We start from the raw sequence: 21,888 nt of genomic DNA on the forward strand, positions 1-21,888 counted from the left end.
ACCGGCCGCATCCTACCAGGCGGCGGTATCGAGCACCCTTTGAAACTCTGTGTCTTGGGCTGTGCATCGATTATATAGGTCCGGGCGGACTTTTCCATGTCGGGCAAGGGGAGCGGTTGTCCCGATCGGCTTGAGGAGCGTCAAATGCTCCAGATGGATGATGGATGGCGGATTATGTCGGTGACACGATCGATACCAATACTGGGACTCGCAATCAGATAATTGAATATTATTTTTGGGGCACATCCTAGTCAAGGTAAGGGCTATATGATATCAATCTTGCGTTGATCAAAGCATGCCATCGTTTTTATCTACTTATTCTTAAAGAGTTGAAATAAATTTTTTCGCTAGCAAGATCTCATCTCTCCATGATTCATTCCATTAAGCCAGGGGTCAGCAACCTTTACTATCAAAAGAACCATTTTTCCCCCTCCCACAAAATAAAATTCCTCTGGAGCCGCAAAACAAATTTACCCTTAAAATGAAGCTAACACAGTGTATAACATTTTATATATAGTTATCCCCAAGCATACCCCACATTTAGCATAAAACGCCTGACGATTGCATACCCAAAGTCATTTGCGATTTATTATAGCACAATTTTTTGACTTTTTATTGCTGTTTTTACCTGTTATAACAAAGGAAACCCTCAAACTCTTATGAAGAGGAGAAAAAAGACTGGCTGCGTAGACCTACTTTTAAATAAAACACAGAAGAGGAGACAAAACACTGGTGTCTGTAGACCGACTTTGAAATAAAACCCTGAATTATTCAGGTATATTTTGAGTCCTGCCCTTATTTGTGGAACATTTATAAAATAAAAAGTAGTCCACTTTGAAAAAAGACTACCATGTGTAGACCTACTTTGAAATAAAACACAGAAGAGAAAAAACACTGGCATCTGTAGACCTACTTTGAAATAAAACCCTGAACTATGCAGGTATATTTGAGTCTTTCCCTTATTTGTGGAACATTTATAAAATAAAAAGTAGTCCACTTTGAAAAAAGACTACCATGTGTAGACCTACTTTGAAATAAAACCCTGAACTATGCAGCTATATTTGAGTCCTTCCCTTATTTGTGGAAAATCTATAAAATAAAAAGTAAATTTTTTGTTCGCAAATTTCGCACCACATATCAGGCATACAGGTAAGCCTGCATCGTTAGTCGTGAAAGCAAATTAATCTGTCCACGCTGAATTAAACCCTCTATGTTCCTCAGGCTTTCCTTTTTTTGGATTCATCCATGGTTAGCTTACTGGGGGGTCGGAAACTCAAGATTAGCCACTTGCAGACGGCAGGGAGAGGCGCGGGGGTGTGACGTACTGTATATTTTAGTTGATGAAATATTTTTTCATTTCAGTGTCACAGTATGACCTCGATCTCCAAAATAAGAGATAAATAAAAAGCTGCAACCGAGTGGCTAAAGAGCCGCAGGTTGCCGACCCCTGCATTAAGCCTACTGCCAGCAGGCACATTTAAAGAAATATAATCTGATTGATTGGGGTAATGAGGCACTTCAAATGAGCCTATATGCATTTAACTTGTCGGAAATATTTTCCCGTCATGGTTTCGGCGATCGACGAGCACAACAAACACTTTAAAAAGGATCAGCTTAAAATGCCAATATGTTTCAATAAGACCCTACACCATGGCAAAATATGTTGCTCAATCAAATAAGCCTCCTCTACTTTTACTGGTATAAGTTATTTTATGTATGTATGTATGTATGTACACTGTATGTATACTCTGTATGTACACTCGACGTGAGTGTAAATGAGGGAAACCTCAGTTGCCTTTAAAGTTTAAATAAAGGTTTGAAATTAAATGTCTCACTCCATTCATTTCGTAGAGTCCCATGCAAGTCTGATTATTTAAGTACCAGGGAGTTGACAACATAAACCATTTTAAAAAGGACCAAAGTTTCTTTTTCAACGTTTGCTAATACAACAGGAACAGTAACCTAGCAACCGTGGAAATTATTTGAACATTTCAAACCCAACTCTATAGTGTCCCTCTGTCTGTCTGTTTGTATTTGTGTGTGACATAAACAGCAACATAAAGTGTCTCTTTAATGTCTTTATTGAGAAACTTCTTCTCAATCACAAAAACTAGACCTGATGGTTAGAGAAGAGCTCAGTCTGCAGACTAACGGTATTTACAGTAGTCAGTGCAGAGAGCAAGTCTGAGCATGTAAAAAAACCAAAAAAAAAAACATTATCATATACATTATAACATAGAAATCCTTAACAGTGGTTATTAGTGGTGGTAGAGGTAATACAAGCGTGATATAAATGTTTTAGACAGCTCCACAGACTTAACTCAAGAAGCTGTTTTCAAAATGCTTCCAGCAGAGGGCATTTCTTCTTCTGTTGTTGTTGTTATTGTTGTTGTTGCTTGGCACATAAATGATAGTACAGCCGAATACAATTTAAAAACAAACATAACATAAAAAAAAATGGAAAAGGCTGATTGTCAATGTACACTAACATAAACAAGTGTACACTAACATAGTACACTTATAAATGAGTGTACACTAACATAAACAAGTGTACACTAACATAAATGTGTACACTAACATAAACAAATGTACACTAAGATAAATGAGTGTACACTAACATAAATGAGTGTACACAGCCCTACAGTATATTCACATACAAGCTCACGCAGACACTCCATCAGACGCACACACTCAAATGAGGTGTAGGGAAGAGGCGCAGCAAGGAGGCAGCAACCTAGGACAACATCAGTCCTCGGAGTCGGGCTGCACAATTCATCAAACATTTTTTTAAATCTCGATTCAAATGATGACGATTTTTTTAATATAAAAAAAATATTAAACTTTTTTAAATGATGACGATTGTGACTCGAGTTATTTTGTATGTTACAAGAGACTTTTAAGTTTAAGTCAAGCACTTGGATATATGTTATGTTGTCTGTTTAAGAAAGAGTGCAATAAATGATTTTATTGAAAAAATAAGAACCGTGAGAGAATCGTGATTCACATTTTAGCAAGAATCGTGCAGCCCTACCTCAGAGGCACATCAATCAGTCCTCATGTAACTCACTGTATCTCACCATCAATCAGTCCTCAGGGAACCAACAGAATGTATCTTCAATCAGCACACAGCAGAAACCTACACGGGTAGGAACTAAAACACCTGCTCTAATGTGAAATCGGGGGACATTGGGGGGACGCCTGGTCTGGGGTGACTCCGTATTGAACGAATCCAAAACAGTCTTCATTGACGTTAGAATTTCATATTTACTCCACCCTGTCAGACACCAGGCCTCCGTGTCACAACACAGTCAACAGAGACCCGAGTCCATATTCACAAAGCCTCTCAAGGTACTGATCTAGAGTCAGTCCAGTCTGGTAGTTTAAATAAGGTCCTGGGGTCAAGTGTTCCTCGTCACCAAGCCCAGATCAGCACTCCTACCTCAGGCTTTGTGAATAATACAGACATGGTGTTACTGGTGTTGCAGTAACTCTAGTTCTAGAGCTGTTTGGGATCCAGGACCAGCATGTAGACAGATCCAGCATGTAGACAGAGGAGCTGAAACACAGCTTTTTTAACTCTTCATAGTCCAGCGCTGAATACTGGTACTACTGGTGTTTTACTACAAGCCTAAAACTAGTGTTCTAGCAAGGCTAGCCTAACAAAACATGGCTATTCTTCACACACACACACACACACACACACACACACACACACACACACACACACACACACACACACACACACACACACACCCTTTCAACAAACTCAAACGTTGATCTGCACAACAGGCAGGAATACTGTTCGTCATTTTCCTTGGAGGAGGGGGTGATGGAAGCAGAGCAGAAGCTGGAGAAATAGTATCCAGAACACGTATGTAGTACACACACCTCATCCAGAACATGTATGTAGTACACACACCTCATCCAGAACATGCATGTAGTACACACCTCATCCAGAACACGTATGTAGTACACACCTCATTCAGAACACGTATGTAGTACACACCTCATTCAGAACACATATGTAGTACACACCTCATCCAGAACACGTATGTAGTACACACCTCATCCAGAACACGTATGTACTACACACCTTTAGAAACGCTAGTGTGTAAAACATATGTACTACACACCGTTAGAACGCTAGTGTGTAAAACGGGAAACATTCAAGAAATCAGGTAAATGGTTCTCCGTTGGTCCCGTGCCAGGTGGGCCTGGAGAGAGAACAGTCTCTGGTTTAGAACTCGTCGTGTCGGGCCAGGGCCTCCCCGAAGTCCGTGGCTTGGCTTCCCACAAACAGGTCGTACTTATCCACGATCTCAGCCTTGGTCAGTTGTCCGTCCTGATGGGGAGAAAGGGGAAGAGAAGGAACACGTGTGAACAGACGTATAGAGTGTGTTTGACTCCGTTCAGACTGCAGACCAAACACAAGCAGCACACGTAGAGTGTTTGACTACGTTCAGACTGCAGACCAAAGTGACCCAAATCTGATTTCTTTGCTCATATGGGACTCAGATCTGTGGACAGCGCAAATCACTTGGAATCTGATATTTTCTGAATCAGATACCGATTTTCATGAGACTCTTACATCACAGCTTTTACGCACATCTTTTGTTCATTTGCGCATGCGGGTCAATTCAGGAGCGTGACCAGTTCAGATTGGAATCGGATATTGGCCATATTTTTTTTTTTATAAAAGAAAACAATATATATATATATTCCTTTAATTATTATTATTAAATTTTTTATATATTTTTTTAAACAACAATCAGATCTGAGCACTAAATGTGAACTGAGAGCACCAACGCTTGCAGTTTTCAAACACGTGGAAATCTAAACGCCTACTCCAACACACACACACACACACCTTGTCCATGTCTGACTCGTAGACCAGGTGCTTGGCCTCAGCATCTGCGTGGTCGTAGTCGTTGGGCAGGATCCAGTCTCTGGTCTCCTCCCTGTCCATCCTGCCGTCTTTGTTCTTGTCTCGGAACTCCGTGAACTGCTCCCTCTCCGTCCTCACCCACTCCGGCTCCGTGGGATCCCCCTCCTGGTTGTACATGTCCCCTGCGGGATGCGAGATGGCGGTGTGTGAGGGACGAGGAATGGGTAACGATTAGGGATGTCCGATATTATCGGCCGATATTGGCATTAAAATGCGATATAGGAAAATATCGGTATCGGTTTTAATTTTTTTTTACATTTCTATAACCTTTATTTACCCAGGCAAGCAAGTAAGAACAAATTCTGATTTTATTTATTGTCAAAAGTATGCATAATGTTGTGTTAATTCCACAACAAGAGATATGTAATGTTAATTACCTGAAATTATTCCGTTTTTGGGGGGGGGGGGAACCCTGCATATATCGGTATCGGTTGATATCGGTATCGGAAATTAAGAGTTGGACAATATCGGTATATCGGTAAAAAAGCCAATATCGAGCATCCCTAGTAACGATGATGGTGAGACGTGATCAGGTGGGACAACAATGGTAAGAAATCCCTAAACTCAAAAGTGTCTCAGTTGGGCCGAACCGTCTAGAACAGGGTTTGTCTGTACGTGTGTCTGTCCCTCAAAGAAGTCAACCAATCACAGCTCACACTGCTACGCAAGGTCAACAACACATCGGTAGCCATCTTGTTTCCGCTGTGGCACCACACCCACCCCACGTACTTCTGCTGCTAATCCTGCTATACCAAGTAAAGCTAACGCTGCCCGTTTACTTGCTGCATTTAGGGCCCTATGGAATCCGTGATCACTGAGGATTTCACCAAATTCAGATATTAACAAGGAATTCTGAATAATCACGGGATGTGTGTGCCCGTGCGCGCCCGTCCCATCTCTGGGAAGACCAGATCATGAGTTTGATAGTATTTACTGAGGATGGCCAGATAATGTTGATATTTAAACTTTTACTAACACTGTATGTCCTAGTTAAAGACTGACACTGTATGTCCTAGTTAAAGACTGACACTGTATGTCCTAGTTAAAGACCGACACTGTATGTCCTAGTTAAAGACTGACACTGTATGTCCTAGTTAAAGACTGACACTGTGTCCTAGTTAAAGACTGACACTATGTCCTAGTTAAAGACTGACACTGTATGTCCTAGTTAAAGACTGACACTGTATGTCCTAGTTAAAGACCGACACTGTATGTCCTAGTTAAAGACTGACACTATGTCCTAGTTAAAGACTGACACTGTATGTCCTAGTTAAAGACTGACACTATGTCCTAGGTAAAGACTGACACTATGTCCTAGGTAAAGACTGACACTATGTCCTAGGTAAAGACTGACACTGTATGTCCTAGTTTAAGACTGACACTGTATGTCCTAGTTAAAGACTGACACTGTATGTCCTAGTTAAAGACTGACACTATGTCCTAGTTAAAGACTGACACTATGTCCTAGTTAAAGACTGACACTATGTCCTAGTTAAAGACTGACACTGTATGTCCTAGTTAAAGACTGACACTATGTCCTAGTTAAAGACTGACACTATGTCCTAGTTAAAGACTGACACTGTATGTCCTAGTTAAAGACTGACACTGTATGTCCTAGTTAAAGACCGACACTGTATGTCCTAGTTAAAGACCGACACTGTATGTCCTAGTTAAAGATTGACACTGTATGTCCTAGTTAAAGACTGACACTGTGTCCTAGTTAGACTGACACTGTATGTCCTAGTTAAAGACTGACACTATATGTCCTAGTTAAAGACTGACACTATGTCCTAGTTAAAGACTGACACTGTATGTCCTAGTTAAAGACTGACACTGTATGTCCTAGTTAAAGACTGACACTGTATGTCCTAGTTTAAGACTGACACTGTATGTCCTAGTTAAAGACTGACACTATGTCCTAGTTAAAGACTGACACTATGTCCTAGTTAAAGACTGACACTGTGTCCTAGTTAAAGACAGACACTATGTCCTAGTTAGACTGACACTGTGTCCTAGTTAAAGACTGACACTGTATGTCCTAGTTAAAGACTGACACTGTATGTCCTAGTTAAAGACTGACACTGTATGTCCTAGTTAAAGACTGACACAGTATGTCCTAGTTAAAGACTGACACTATGTCCTAGTTAAAGACTGACACTGTATGTCCTAGTTAAAGACTGACACTGTATGTCCTAGTTAAAGACTGACACTATGTCCTAGTTAAAGACCGACACTGTGTCCTAGTTAAAGACTGACACTGTATGTCCTAGTTAAAGACTGACACTGTATGTCCTAGTTAAAGACTGACACTGTGTCCTAGTTAAAGACCGACACTATGTCCTAGTTAAAAACTGACACTATGTCCTAGTTAAAGACTGACACTGTGTCCTAGTTAAAGACAGACACTATGTCCTAGTTAGACTGACACTGTGTCCTAGTTAAAGACTGACACTGTATGTCCTAGTTAAAGACTGACACTGTATGTCCTAGTTAAAGACTGACACTATGTCCTAGTTAAAGACCGACACTGTGTCCTAGTTAAAGACTGACACTGTATGTCCTAGTTAAAGACTGACACTGTGTCCTAGTTAAAGACCGACACTATGTCCTAGTTAAAAACTGACACTATGTCCTAGTTAAAGACAGACACTATGTCCTAGTTAGACTGACACTGTGTCCTAGTTAAAGACTGACACTGTATGTCCTAGTTAAAGACTGACACTGTATGTCCTAGTTAAAGACTGACACTGTCCTAGTTAAAGACTGACACTGTATGTCCTAGTTAAAGACTGACACTATGTCCTAGTTAAAGACTGACACTGTATGTCCTAGTTAAAGACTGACACTATGTCCTAGTTAAAGACTGACACTGTATGTCCTAGTTAAAGACTCGTAACTAATGACTTCCAGGGGCCGTTCATGTGCAGGTAAATATGTTGTATTATACCACGGAGCAACAATCACATCGTTGATCACCATGACGGTAGCCGGTGTCTGTCCTGACTCACCTATGTACTCGTCCAGGTCGATGAAACCGTCTCCATTCTTATCAATATCTTCCATGGTTTCCTAAAGGATGGGAAGAGGGCACAGGGTCAGGGAGGAAGAGGAGCAGACACAGAGAGGAAGAGGACCAGACACAGGGAGGCGGCACACACCGACGGCGGAGGCGACCATGCAAGGTGCCAACCTGCTCATCAGGAGCAATTAGGGGTTAAGTGTCTTGCTCAAGGACACTTCGACACACTAGCCGGGAGGAGTGGGAATCGAACCGGGAACCTCCGGATTACCAGATGACTGCTCTACCTCCCGAGCCACTGTGTGTGTGTGTGTACGCATGCAGGGTTATGTGCATGCATGTCTCTGTCCTCACCAGCACCACAATGTCCTTCATGTGATCGTACTCCTCGGGGTGCAGGAAGGCTGTGAACTCCTCCTTGTTGGCTTGTGTGTCTTTGTCCAGGTCGGCCATCTTGAACCTCCTCTCATCACGAGACATCATCTGTCTGTAGCTGAAGCCATCCTCAGGGTCGGGGTCATCTGGAGGTCAAAGATCATGATAGGTCATGATAGTAGAAGAGGTAGTCGTGACAGTATGTGAGGTAGTCATGACAGTAGGTGAGGTAGTCGTGACAGTAGGCGAGGTAGTCGTGACAGTAGGTGAAGTAGTCGGACTTGTGACAGTAGGCGAGGTAGTCGTGACAGTAGGTGAAGTAGTCGTGACAGTAGGTGAGGTAGTCATGACAGTAGGTGAGGTAGTCGTGACAGTAGGCGAGGTAGTCGTGACAGTAGGCAAGGTAGTCGTGACAGTATGTGAGGTAGTCATGACAGTAGGTGAGGTAGTCATGACAGTAGGTGAGGTAGTCGTGACAGTAGGCGAGGTAGTCGTGACAGTAGGTGAAGTAGTCGGACTTGTGACAGTAGGCGAGGTAGTTGTGACAGTAGGTGAAGTAGTCGTGACAGTAGGTGAGGTAGTCATGACAGTAGGTGAAGTAGTCGTGACAGTAGGTGAGGTAGTCGTGACAGTAGGTGAAGTAGTCGTGACAGTAGGTGAGGTAGTCATGACAGTAGGTGAAGTAGTCGTGACAGTAGGTGAGGTAGTTGTGAGTTGTGACAGGTCATGACTCCAAAAACTGCTCCAGGGGCACTGCACTGAGGTGACCCTGCACTCTGACCTCTGATGAAATGCATATGTGTGGGGGACTGTGTGTATGTGTAACTAGGAGGGATAGGAGGACTGTGTGTAGGCCTGCCGCGATAAGCAATAAATCGATTAATTGCCGCGATAATTAAAATGAATGCAATGATTTTGACGGGCGCGATTAATTGCTATTTGCGCGTTTGTTTTAATGAGGCGGAACCAGTGCCCCTTGTCAGTCACTCTCCGTGTGGGTTGGCCGCTGGCGTTACTACAGAGCACAGCACGGGACTGCTCCGTGGGGCAGTAGCAACGCCACATATTTAGCTTACCTACATTTCTCAATAGTGTTGCTCCTTTTAACCAAGTAGCGTTATTTGTAGTGTAACGTTAGAATAACACAGAATAACGTTAATACAATTACATGCATCATTGTTTACAATGAACGGGTGGGGCTAGTCAAAGCACTGGAGACGGGGACAAGTTAAACATGAATTAATTTATTATAACGGGTCGTTTTCGAGTCGTGCTGCAGTGCCTACGCACCACAGCTATTCTATTATATACGGCTTTGACGCGTCCTCCTCATCGTTGATTGCCTGTAGTAGCTGCATCTAACGTTAGTAGCTAACGTTAAAACTAAAAAACACAACCAGACGAGACAAGTTGTCGGCTAGGATAATCGCAACAATACTTCCGGTCCGGTCGGTGGGCTTCAAAATAAAAGTCTTAAACCGGAAAAGACGGAGCGGTGGGCTTCAAAATAAAAGTTTTGGGAAATAAATTTCTCAAATTTTTTTTTTAACCGGTCGCAATAATATCGCTTATCGCGATATTTTCGGGGGCAATTAATCGCCCAGCAAAATTTGTTATCGTGGCAGGCCTAACTGTGTGTATGTGTAACTAGGAGGGATATGAAGTCTGTGTGTGTAACTATAGGGATATGAGGTATGTGTAAATAGGAGGGATATGAGGACTGTGTATGTGTAACTAGGAGGGATATGAGGACTGTGTGTATGTGTAACTAGGAGGGATATGAGGTCTGTGTGTATGTGTAACTAGAAGGGATATGAGGAATGTGTGTATGTGTAACTAGGAGGGATATGAGGACTGTGTGTAACTAGGAGGGATATGAGGTCTGTGTGTGTAACTAGGAGGGATATGAGGTCTGTGTGTATGTAACTAGGAGGGATATGAGGACTGTGTGTATGTGTAACTAGGAGGGATATGAGGACTGTGTGTATGTGTAACTATGAGGGATATGAGGACTATGTGTATGTGTAACTAGGATGGATGAGGACTATGTGTAACTAGGAGGGATATGAGGACTGTGTGTATGTGTAACTAGGAGGGATATGAGGACAGTATGTATGTGTAACTAGGAGGGATATGAGGAATGTGTGTATGTGTAACTAGGAGGGATATGAGGACTGTGTGTAACTAGGAGGGATATGAGGACTGTGTGTATGTCTAACTAGGAGGGATATGAGGAATGTGTGTATGTGTAACTAGGAGGGATATGAGGACAGTATGTATGTATAACTAGGAGGGATATGAGGACTGTGTGTATGTGTAACTAGGAGGGATATGAAGTCTGTGTATTTGTAACTAGGAGGGATATGAGGAATGTGTGTATGTGTAACTAGGAGGGCTGAGGACTGTGTGTATGTCTAACTAGGAGGGATATGAGGACTGTGTGTATGTGTAACTAGGAGGGATATGAGGACTGTGTTTATGTATGTAACTAGGAGGGATATGAGGACTGTGTTTATGTATGTAACTAGGAGGGATATGAGGACTGTGTGTAACTAGGAGGGATATGAGGACTGTGTGTATGTCTAACCAACTGTGTGTGAATGTAATCAGTACCCAGAATGTATCCATAGGTGGCGTTCTTGTACTCCTCCCAGGACACCAGTCCGTCCCCGTTGAGGTCATGACCCTTCCACTGCCGGTCCACGTCGTCGTAGATCCACCTCTTCTGAGCGTGTTTGATCCACCTCTTCATCTCCTCCGCCGTCACAAAGCCGTCCTTATCCTCGTCGATACGTTCCACCAACATACTGCAGAGAGAGAGATAGAAATTCATCTCTCTTAGATCTGAATAGATCTCTTAGCATCTGTGCCCGTTGCATCATGTGTGTGTCCGCTCTCCAGTGTGCCTTACACTAACAAACTGGACAAGCTGGTGAGGAAGGCTAGCTCCGTAGTGAGAGTCAAACTGGTCAAACTAGAGGTGGTGGCCGAGAGGAGGATAAGGAAAAAGCTGGATGATATCCCACCCCCTCTATGAGGAGCTATCCTGGAGAACCCCTCCCACCCCCTCTATGAGGAGCTATCCTGGAGAACCCCTCCCACCCCCTCTATGAGGAGCTATCCTGGAGAACCCCTCCCACCCCCTCTATGAGGAGCTATCCTGGAGAACCCCTCCCACACCCTCTATGAGGAGGAGCTATCCTGGAGAACCCCTCCCACCCACCCCCTCTATGAGGAGCTATTTGACTCACCCCAACCTCTCCAAGGGGATTAATAAACACCACTTGACTCACCCCAACCTCTCCTTGCTCTCCTCTGGGGTCAGCTGGTCAAAGGTCTTAGACTCATCCTGTCCCAGAAAGGCTTCGTGGTCGTAGTCGAAGTTCTCGGCGTCATCGTGCTGGTGGTTGCTGAGTGGATCGTCGTGGTGAACCCTGTCCTTCTTCTCGGTGGGTTTGCTGGTGGCATAGACCACACACAGCGCAAAGCACATGAGAAGAGGCCGGAACTCCATCATCTACGCACACCTTCCAAGGACAGAGACAGAAGAAGACTGCAGTTACCCTTCACTGTTACCTCTAGAACCGTTATAAACACACCTTCCAAGGACAGAAGACAGCAGTTACCTTTGACTGTTATGGTAAATGGCTGCATTCATCCAAAGCGCTTTACAATTTGTTCCTCACATTTTACACCGATGGCGGAGGCAATCATGCAAGGTGCCAACCTGCACAACCTGGACCGTTTGTGATGATGTTATGGCAGAACATTCTAGAACCTTAGTTCTGCCCAATCATTCTGGAACGTTTGTGATGATGTCATAGTAGGACATTCTGGAACGTTGGTGATGATGTCATAGTATGGCAGCACATTCTAGAACCTTAGTTCTGCCCAATCATTCTGGAACGTTCGTGATGATGTCATAGTAGTCAATTCTGGAACGTTGGTGATGATGATGTCATAGTAGTACCTTCTAGAAACCTCTAGCATTCCTATTTAAGTTGCCACTAGCCTTCTGTTTAGCTTTCTAGTAATGTATTGTATCTTGTAGTTGTGCTGATGAATATTAAAGTTGCCCTGGGAGGAGTGGGAATCGAACTGGGAACATCTGGATTATCCTCTGCTCTACCTCCTGAGCCACCATTACCTCTAGAACCGTTATAAACACTGTTGCACTGCTTCCATTAGAAACTACAATTATTCTAATGGTAAACAGTGGGAAATTCAACATGAATTCAACAGTTCATCTGGCGAGATTATAAATGTCATACTAGTCCCTGGTCGGTCCTTTAACTTGATTCAAATTTGTCATCATACAGCACAAGTATAGCACAACAAGTTTGGCATCCAACCAGAGTGCAAATGTAACAGTAAAGTGCAATAGTGTCTATACATTTTCATTTTGTCATTTAGCTGAACGCTTTTATCCAAAGTGATTTACAAGTCCTGCACGACAAGTCAGCAGGAAGGGTACAACTCTATCAGCTGAGTAACAACTCTGACAAAAGTTGAACAATCTGCGACATGAAGCATCTGAAACAGAACAATCTGCAGCTAACTGTTACTTATCCCACTGACTGGTTGCAGGTAGGCTAGCTAACGTTAGCTTCTATTTGTTACTGTGTGTCGAGGCCACTAGACTAACGGGTTGCCGCCAACTCTCCTGATATAATGTTATGTCGTCTGAAATAAGATGGACCAGACAGTTAGTTTTGTCATTTAAACTAACATATTCAAGGGAACTTACCGGTTTCTTCTGACTAGTTTGGGTCTTGAACAGCGACTCCGGATGCACACACATAGACTTCCGGTGCTGAAACCCAAACGGACCAATGGGGTCGCGAGGAGGCGGGTGCGATGTCGCGCGCGCATTGGTCCACTTCAGGGCAACAACCGGTGACGTGATTGGTCGAGAAGCGCCACGTCCACAACGTCAACAGAACCAAATTCATTCATAAAAAAGCTGAAAGTTGCTACGAGCCTCTTACTTGTCTCGATGCTCTGAAGACGATGCGTTATTATAACTTTGACTGTGAATGGAGGAAAACATGACAGAAATAGGCAAACACAAATTACATTAAAAAAAAAACAAGGTATTTATTTCATCACAAGGTGAAATAAACAATCTCAGAATACTCAAGTCAGTTCAATTTCATCAGATTCCTCCTTCAGAGCCGCCTCAAATGTATATACTCTCTTTTTAGACTCTTTTTGTACTCAAACAGTACTGTATATTTGTAGATCTGGTATGTCATAAATGTCAAGATGCAACAGTACTGTCTACCTGTATGTCATGTTATGATGAATTGAAAATGGGGGACCCTGATGTAAACAAGACGAAAGTCTTTCTCTGGTCTGCATCCCCTTAACAATTGTGTGTATTGAGCTGTACTGTATTGTACTCATTCTGCAATCTGTTAATACAATTTTCAATCAACTCTGAAGACGATGCGTTATAACTTTGAATGTGAATGGAGGAAAACATGACATGCAAATAGGCAAACAAATTACATAAAAGTATTTATTTCACCACAAGGTGTTAAAAAAAACAATCTCAGAAGACTCAGTTCAATTTCATCAGATTCCTCCTTCAGAGCCTAATGAAAACAGTACTTTCAGTACTGTAAACAGTACTGTAAAGTTTATCTGGACCAGAACGCAGTAGCAAACCAGTGGGAAGAGAGCAACCTAACCAAATCACCCTTTTAATTAAATCAGAGCAATAGTTAAAATGTCATAACACGTTGCTTTGGCCTCTATACTGCCAAAAGCAGTTGGAATGTAAATTGACTGTCTGTGGAGTTATGTTTGCCTGCACGTTATGCGAGGTTGTGACCTCTATACCACAAGTCAAGAATGTATTCATTTAGCGGCCGGGTAGCTTATTGCTTATTAACAGCGGAGGAGTGCTGCCGAGTGCTTCCGCGTTTTCCCTGATTGGCTGCGACACGCCCCGCGGCAGGCGCGGCAGCCGCAGAGCGGAGCGGCAGAGCTTGCGGCATTATGTAGCCGTAATCCGCGGTGATTTTCATTCGAAGCTCACCTGGCAGTGCTGCGGTCCTGCGGTCCGTTGGTGACAAGTTCGAATCCCATCATTTTTTTTTTAACGTGTATTCTTTCGCCGGTTAAGGTTAGGCATGGTTAAGGTTAAGGTTAGGCATTGTTTCGGAGTTGGTTAAGGTTAGAAGGGTTAAGTTTAGGCGCTGTTAAGGAGCTGGTTAAGGTTAGAGTTTGTCTTAGAGAATGGCAATATTCTTTCTATGGTTAAGGTTAAGGTTAGGCATGGTTAAGGTTAAGGTTAGGCATTGTTTCGGAGTTGGTTAAGGTTAGAAGGGTTATGTTTAGGCGCTGTTAAGGAGCTGGTTAAGGTTAGCGTTTGTCTTAGAGAATGGCAATAGACAGCCTATTTCCGCACTGCCGCTCTCTCGCGGTCACATGGTCACATTGTCACATTCTTGCACTCCTCCGCTGTTAATAAGCAACACGCTGCCGGGTAGCGCAGTGGACTAAGCGTCTGTCTACCACCGCAGAGACAGTGGGAGGGAACTGGGGGAGGTAGTGTGATCTCCCACACGTTACACTTCCCCAGTGAGAGTCCTCACTGTCAGGTGAAAAGAGGCTACTGGCTGTCTCCACATGTATCGGAGGAAGCATGTGATAGACTTCAGGGCTCCCTAGACTGGCAAGTGGGGGGCAAATGTGCGCAACGACCAGGAAGGGGAGGGGGGAATTGGCATAACGACTAAATTGGGATGAGAGAAAAATAGGAGAAAACAGTTGGAATGTAAATTGACTGTGGAGTTATGTTTGCCTGCATGTTATGCGAGGTTGTGACCTCTATACCACAAGTCAAGAATGTGTTCATTTAGCGGCCGGGTAGCGCAGCGGACTAAGCGTCTGTCTACCACCGCAGAGACAGTGGTGGGTCCTGGTCGTTGTAAACAGCTACTCCTACAGGTCGGTCAGGGCGCCTGCACAGCGAGGGAGGGAACTGGGGAGGGTAGTGTGATCCTCCCACGCGTTACACCTCCCCAGTGAGAGTCCTCACTGTCAGGTGAAAAGAGGCTGCTGGCTGTCGCCACATGTATCGGAGGAAGCATGTGATAGACTTCAGGGCTCCCTAGACTGGCAAGTGGGGGGCAAATGTGCGCAACGACCAGGAAGGGGAGGGGGGAATTGGCATAACGACTAAATTGGGATGAGAGAAAAATACAGAAAAATAGGAGAAAAGGTAGATAAAAAAATAAAATAATGCGTTAATTTGTTGTAATTCGTCAACTCAGCACCAAATTACCAAGGTCAGACTCATTCAGTGTAACTAGCAAAGAAAAATTATTGAAATTCAGATTACATTTTTTTTTATGACAGCAAAACATCCAGCCAGATCTTAGCTAATGGCTCTTCATACCCAGATGTGCATCATATGGATCTGAAATAACTGTTACTGGGCTTAAATAGTATACTGTTATGCGCGTATATACAAACTCAGTGCGGCTTCAAGTTGTTTGTTAACTGACAACACATCAGTCGTAGACAATCACGCGTCGAGAGCTGGTATGTGCTGAGCGTCAACACGGCACTTGTTTGTTTGTTTTCTCTTCAAACGTGTCATTTTGATGGTGAGCCTGCAAAGCTTCTGACCAGACAGTTACCTTAACTCAGAATCACAGGACCCAACCTAACAGTCTCTCTACTTCTTAAAGTGAGGTCACAAAGCATTTGGGATGTCAGAACCCCCCTCCATGTCTTCTCACCCCTCTACCCGAGGGGTGGGGCGACAGTGGCTCAGGAGGTAGAGCAGTCATCTGGTAATCCGGAGGTTCCCGATTCGATTCCCGCTCCTCCCGGGCAGCGTTTCGAAGTGTCCTTGAGCAAGACACTTGACCCATAATTGCTCCCAATGAGCAGGTTGGCACCTTGCATGGTCACCTCCGCCGTCGGTGTGTGAATGTGAGTGAATGGGTAAAATGTGAGGAACATTAAAGCTCTTTGGATAAAAGTGCTATTTACCATTTACCCTCTCTTATCCATCTCACTGTTCTATCCTCGTCTGTCTCTTTTCTATCTGCTGTTCTATCCTCTCTTCTGTCTCTCTTCTATCTGCTGTTCTACCCTCTTCTCTCTTTCTATCTGCTGTTCTACCCTCTTCTCTCTTTCTATCTGCTGTTCTACCCTCTTCTCCGTCTCACTTTTCCATCTGCCGTGCTGGCGTCTCTGCCTGCTTGCTGGAGTGAGAGGGTGTGTCGTTCTGTCCAGCTGGATCACCGCTTCCTGCGAGAGAAACGCAAAAAAAGCCAAATTAAAAGGAATTCTAAAAGGAATTTAGTGTGATACATCATGACAAGCACTCAGAGATGGAACTTAATTTTGAGTATATGAGAATAGTTTTACGAAACTATTTGAATGTGGAGTGGAGATGAATTCTCCCAGTACTCCTGTCTTGATATCATCATGAACCTCATGTCTTGATACCATCGTAAATGGCTGCTTTTTTATATAGCGCTTTTATCCAAAGCGCTTTACAATTTGTTACTCACATTTGACAAAGGAACACCTGTTCCGAAACATGTTTGTATTCGGCTGCGATTAAAACTTGTTGAACCCGAGAGTGCTGGCCCGGCTTCCTGCTTTCTTCTACATAAATTCTTCGGGATTGCAGCACCCAGTGTCAAATATTGAGAGTGCGGTCTATCTTGACTTTTACTCACATTTTACCCATTCACTCACACATTCACACACCAACAGCGGAGGCAACCATGCAAGGTGCCAACCTGCTCATCGGGAGGAGCAATTAGGGGTTAAGTGTCTTGCTCAAGGAATCACATGGACACGCTGCCCGGGAGGAGCGGGAATCAAACCGGGAACCTCCGGATTGCCAGACGACTGCTCTACCTCCCGAGCCACTGTCGCCCAACCATCATGAACCTCATGTCTTGATACCATCATGAACCTCATGTCTTGATACCATCTCATCTACCTCATGTCTTGATACCATCTCATGTCTTGATACCATCATGAACCTCATGTCTTGATACCATCATGAACCTCATGTCTTGATACCATCATGAACCTCATGTCTTGATACCATCATGAACCTCATGTCTTGATACCATCATGAACCTCATGTCTTGATACCATCTCATGTACCTCATGTCTTGATACCATCTCATGAACCACATGTCTTGATACCATCTCATGAACCTCATGTCTTGATACCATCTCATGTACCTCATGTCTTGATACCATCATGAACCTCATGTCTTGATACCATCATGTACCTCATGTCTTGATACCATCATGAACCTCATGTCTTGATACCATCATGAACCTCATGTCTTGATACCATCTCATGAACCTCATGTCTTGATACCATCTCATGAACCTCATGTCTTGATACCACCTCATGTACCTCATGTCTTGATACCATCATGAACCTCATGTCTTGATACCATCAAGATGTCGGCTAGATAATAATAATAAAAAACGAAGCATGTAGTCCTTTTTTGTTGACTGTTGTTGCAGTTTAGCATTTTTTTTCTCTGCTCCAAACTCTTTTTTGAAATAAAATTCTAGTTTCCAAGTGCCGCTGTAATTTACTTGTCTTTTACTCCATTTAGTACATTTTACTCAATTTTTTTGCCAATGCGCTGTCACCTACCCGTGGCCCCACTTGGTCGCGAGTTGCGACCCGTAGTTTGAGAACCACTGCTATAGGCTAATGTAAAGGCTATAATATATCACATGCCTATAGGCTAATGTAAAGGCTATAATATATTATAATGTAAAGGATATAATATATCACATGCCTATATAGGCTAATGTAAAGGCTATAATATATTATAATGTAAAGGCTAAAATATATCACATGCCTATATAGGCTCATGTAAAGGCTATAATATATTATAATGTAAAGGCTATAAAATATTACAGGTCTATAGGTTCATGTAAAGACTATATTATAATGTAAAGGCTAGAATATATCACAGGCCTATAGGCTAATATAAAGGCTATAATATATTACAGGCCTGGCCTATATGTGTGTGTGAGAGTGTGTGTGTGTGTGTGTGTGGTTCCTTACCTGAGCTGGGTTCTCCCTCTTTCTTCTCAGTCAGGAAGCTGCGTTGCATCATCAGTCTCTTCACTGTGTGACACTTGTACTTGAGTTCTGGACAGTTGTCTGAATTTCCTACAGACACACAAAGACTGTGAACATCAGCATCACGCTGGTCACTAGAGACTAGACACTCAAAGACTGTGAACATCAACAACACGCTGGTCACTAGAGACTAGCCACACAAAGACTGTGAACATCAGCATCACGCTGGTCACTAGAGACTAGCCACACAAAGACTGTGAACATCAACAACACGCTGGTCACTAGAGACTAGCCACACAAAGACTGTGAACATCAACAACACGCTGGTCACTAGAGACTAGCCACACAAAGACTGTGAACATCAGCATCACGCTGGTCACTAGAGACTAGCCACACAAAGACTGTGAACATCAGCATCACGCTGGTCACTAGAGACTAGCCACACAAAGACTGTGAACATCAGCATCACGCTGGTCACTAGAGACTAGACACTAGGGGTGGGAATCACCAGTTTCATCATGATACGATACGATATAGATTCTTTGGACAACGATACGATATTTGCCGATATCACAAAGTCTCTCACGATACAATACGATACGATTAGATTCAGGTGCCTGCGATCGATATGAGATGATATCATATGCCCATTTAACACAATCAGTAACATTTAGATCAACAAAAAAAAGGTAATGAAAATATCATTTGACATTTGTATTTTTGAGCTCTTCCAGACATTTAAAGGAAAATCAATCTATTGTTTTTAATACAAATAGACCTCCTGTTCACTGTAAAGTGCCACGTTTTTATATATTGAGCTTTAAACTTTAAGCTACATTTTTTGGAACTCAAAACTCACAACCTCCCTCTCCCAAACCGTTCCTACAACAATTTGTTGATGTTGCATGATCATGTATAGGCCTACATTTATTATGTATTATATTGTTTATGTTTAAATAACATTTAAACATCAAACTCCTCTGACCTCATCTGGTCTTTCCAAAGACGCGCGCACACACACACAGAAAGGGAGAATGCTATGCTGTAACGTCTACACACACGGAGCTACTGCTGTTGTTCTTGGGCGGATATGAGACTCGCCACAGGATTTTCAAAATAAGAGTATCGATATGAATCGATCTTATTACATCGCATCGATCCGATTCGATTGTTGATAATTACATCGATGTATCGATCTGGATCGATGTATCGTCCCACCCCTACTAGACACACAAAGACTGTGAACATCAACATCACGCTGGTCACTAGAGACTAGACACTCAAAGACTGTGAACATCAACATCACGCTGGTCACTAGAGACTAGACACTCAAAGACTGTGAACATCAACAACACGCTGGTCACTAGAGACTAGACACACAAAGACTGTGAACATCAACAACACGCTGGTCACTAGAGACTAGCCACACAAAGACTGTGAACATCAGCATCACGCTGGTCACTAGAGACTAGCCACACAAAGACTGTGAACATCAGCATCACGCTGGTCACTAGAGGCTAGACACACAGTGGAATAGAAGACTGTATAGTATGGTATTGTATAGTAGTGTACATAAGACCCAGTGTCTCATCCGTAGCTTAACACTGTATTGCACTATCGCTCAGCACGTCTTTTACCATGCATTTTTAAAACTTTATGTACATTATACCCGTTATGTCTTATTCTTATTACTTGTATTATTGCACAATCGCTGCAGGCATGACCACCCGCATTTCACTGTATGCCTTGTATGCCGTGACAAATAAAACTCTTGACTTGACTCACCATTTGACTGTCCTTCCTCAAACAGCACACAAGACCCAATAGCATCTGTGTGGAGGGAGATGAACATGTGACTTGCTACAGAAACCACAGTGACTTTGGTCTATGATTAGCTGGTAGACCCAACCGTTGCTCTGCTCAACCGCATAGTATGAGGTTGGCTGAAAATACCATAGGCCAGAAAGCAAATGCTCGCCAATTGATATTGGTACTGGTAGTGGTACTGGTATTGGTATTGGCACTGTTTATAATCTTTTCCTCAAACTGAGCTAAGCACTCTGGTTGCATTTGCAGGTGACTGGCCATGCCACATAGAACCCTAATTTTGGCCTGACAGGTCGCATGAAAATACAATCACATGTCCAATTGTACATATTGATTGATTGATTGAAAAGTTTATTAACAGATTGCAGAATGGGTACAGTACAGTACAGCTCAATACATACAATTGTTAAGGGGATGCAGACCAGAGAAAGACTTTCGTCTTGTTTACATCAGGGTCCCCCATTTTCAATTCATCATAACATATATGACATACATGACATACAGATAGACAGTACTGTACATATATCTTACTATATTATCTTACTGTACATAACATCACTTATACTGTACTGGCTCCCCATCATGTACAGGATTCAGTTAAAAAATATTACTCATGAATGAATTAATGAATGAAAACTTTATTTAACAGATTGCAGAATGGGTACAATACAGTACGGCTCAATACACACTGTCACTGTTCATCTTCAAAGCCCTCAACAACCAGTCATTCACTCCTCTATGACCGGTGTCATCTTACCTTCATACTCTCCTACAAACACATACTGTCCTACTTGCATGATGGGATTCTCACTGTCAACGTCCTGCAACACAGAGGAAAAGCTCAATCAACGCACGTTGCGGTATTAAAACCACCAGGTTCCATGTTCTGTGATGTTTTCAGACCACAACTCACCAGTATCTTGCATGTGCGGCCGCATTTGGACAGAAAGTCATTGTTTATGATGCCAGAGAGCTCCACCACCACCAGCTGCTCCTAAACACGTCACGGGAAAGTAAAGTTTATTAATGAATTAATTGGCGTTACAAGAAGTAAACGTTAAAACTGACCATCACGTTAGCTCACGTGCAAAACGGTAGTTATATTCGTACTTCCCATTCTTCCATTCTTCTTCCATGTTCGTATTTCTGGACTGAAAGAACAATACAAGAACATTTAAATAAACGATTTCGCCTCGGATTTATTGTGAGTGTATACCTCAACCATCTTTCTTTCTCGTGTTATCAAAACAATGTTTGACCACTTCCGCGAATGTACGGCGTGCGAGAGGCTTCAGATCTGTCTGGTTTATTTTCAGCAGTTACAAGCAGTCACCTCAGAGGGGCGCTGCTGTTCAGTTTTCTCTCCAGGTACTGTAGCCTGCAGTGCCTTTATCATCTCAGAATGAATTAAACAGAACAGACTCCTCATCACCTGCTTTTATCACCACAAGCTCCAGAGAATCATTCCACGTCATGAGGCTTTTCTTACGCTCCAACAACACATGTATTCTTCTTATCTAATGTTTACTTCTTTATCCTTATTACATCCAGCCAAGACACACACTCTCTCTATCTCTCTCTCTCTCTCTCTCTCTCTCTCTCTCTCTCTCTCTCTCTCTCTCTCTC

General features: G+C 43.0%; 2 protein-coding genes across 3 annotated transcripts; both read right to left on the minus strand.

The window, feature by feature from the left end:
- Positions 1 to 2,063: 2,063 nt before the first annotated feature.
- Positions 2,064 to 13,149, minus strand: calub (calumenin b). Of its 2 annotated transcripts, XR_014620734.1 has the most exons (8): positions 13,087 to 13,149; positions 11,633 to 11,866; positions 10,953 to 11,146; positions 8,319 to 8,485; positions 7,954 to 8,014; positions 4,868 to 5,067; positions 4,065 to 4,342; positions 2,064 to 4,006 (listed from the first exon to the last, which is right to left on the minus strand). XR_014620734.1 is itself a non-coding variant. In XM_084334980.1 (7 exons), exons 2-7 carry the CDS (start codon positions 11,854 to 11,856, stop codon positions 4,238 to 4,240), a joined length of 951 nt encoding a protein of 316 aa, XP_084191106.1. In that variant the 5' UTR covers positions 11,857 to 11,866; positions 13,087 to 13,149; the 3' UTR covers positions 2,064 to 4,237. The 2 variants fall into 2 exon arrangements, 1 of the variants encoding a protein (XP_084191106.1); XM_084334980.1 differs by having other exon boundaries at positions 2,064 to 4,342.
- Positions 13,150 to 14,589: 1,440 nt separating this feature from the next.
- On the minus strand, positions 14,590 to 21,488 carry gtf3c6 (general transcription factor IIIC, polypeptide 6, alpha). The gene is made up of 6 exons (XM_084334664.1): positions 21,347 to 21,488; positions 21,176 to 21,256; positions 21,020 to 21,083; positions 20,221 to 20,265; positions 18,418 to 18,525; positions 14,590 to 16,610 (listed from the first exon to the last, which is right to left on the minus strand). Exons 1-6 carry the CDS (start codon positions 21,434 to 21,436, stop codon positions 16,525 to 16,527), a joined length of 474 nt encoding a protein of 157 aa, XP_084190790.1. The 5' UTR covers positions 21,437 to 21,488; the 3' UTR covers positions 14,590 to 16,524.
- Between the last annotated feature and the right edge of the window lie 400 nt (positions 21,489 to 21,888).

The sequence above is a fragment of the Notolepis coatsorum genome (assembly GCF_963971535.1).
Source record: "Notolepis coatsorum genome assembly, chromosome: 18".
NCBI lineage: Eukaryota > Metazoa > Chordata > Actinopteri > Aulopiformes > Paralepididae > Notolepis > Notolepis coatsorum.

Excerpts from the sequence above, each read along its gene's own strand:
- gtf3c6 (XM_084334664.1), bottom strand. The coding sequence starts at position 21,436 with ATGTTCTTGTATTGTTCTTTCAGTCCAGAAATACGAACATGGAAGAAG. Across the intron at positions 21,257-21,346 it reads ATATAACTACCGTTTTGCAC|GAGCAGCTGGTGGTGGTGGA; the intron begins GTGAGCTAACGT and ends TGACGTGTTTAG. Across the intron at positions 18,526-20,220 it reads TGAGGAAGGACAGTCAAATG|GAAATTCAGACAACTGTCCA; the intron begins GTGAGTCAAGTC and ends GTGTGTCTGTAG.
- calub (XM_084334980.1), bottom strand. The coding sequence starts at position 11,856 with ATGATGGAGTTCCGGCCTCTTCTCATGTGCTTTGCGCTGTGTGTGGTC. Across the intron at positions 11,147-11,632 it reads GAGAGCAAGGAGAGGTTGGG|TATGTTGGTGGAACGTATCG; the intron begins GTGAGTCAAGTG and ends CTCTCTCTGCAG. Across the intron at positions 8,486-10,952 it reads CACCTATGGATACATTCTGG|ATGACCCCGACCCTGAGGAT; the intron begins GTACTGATTACA and ends TTTGACCTCCAG.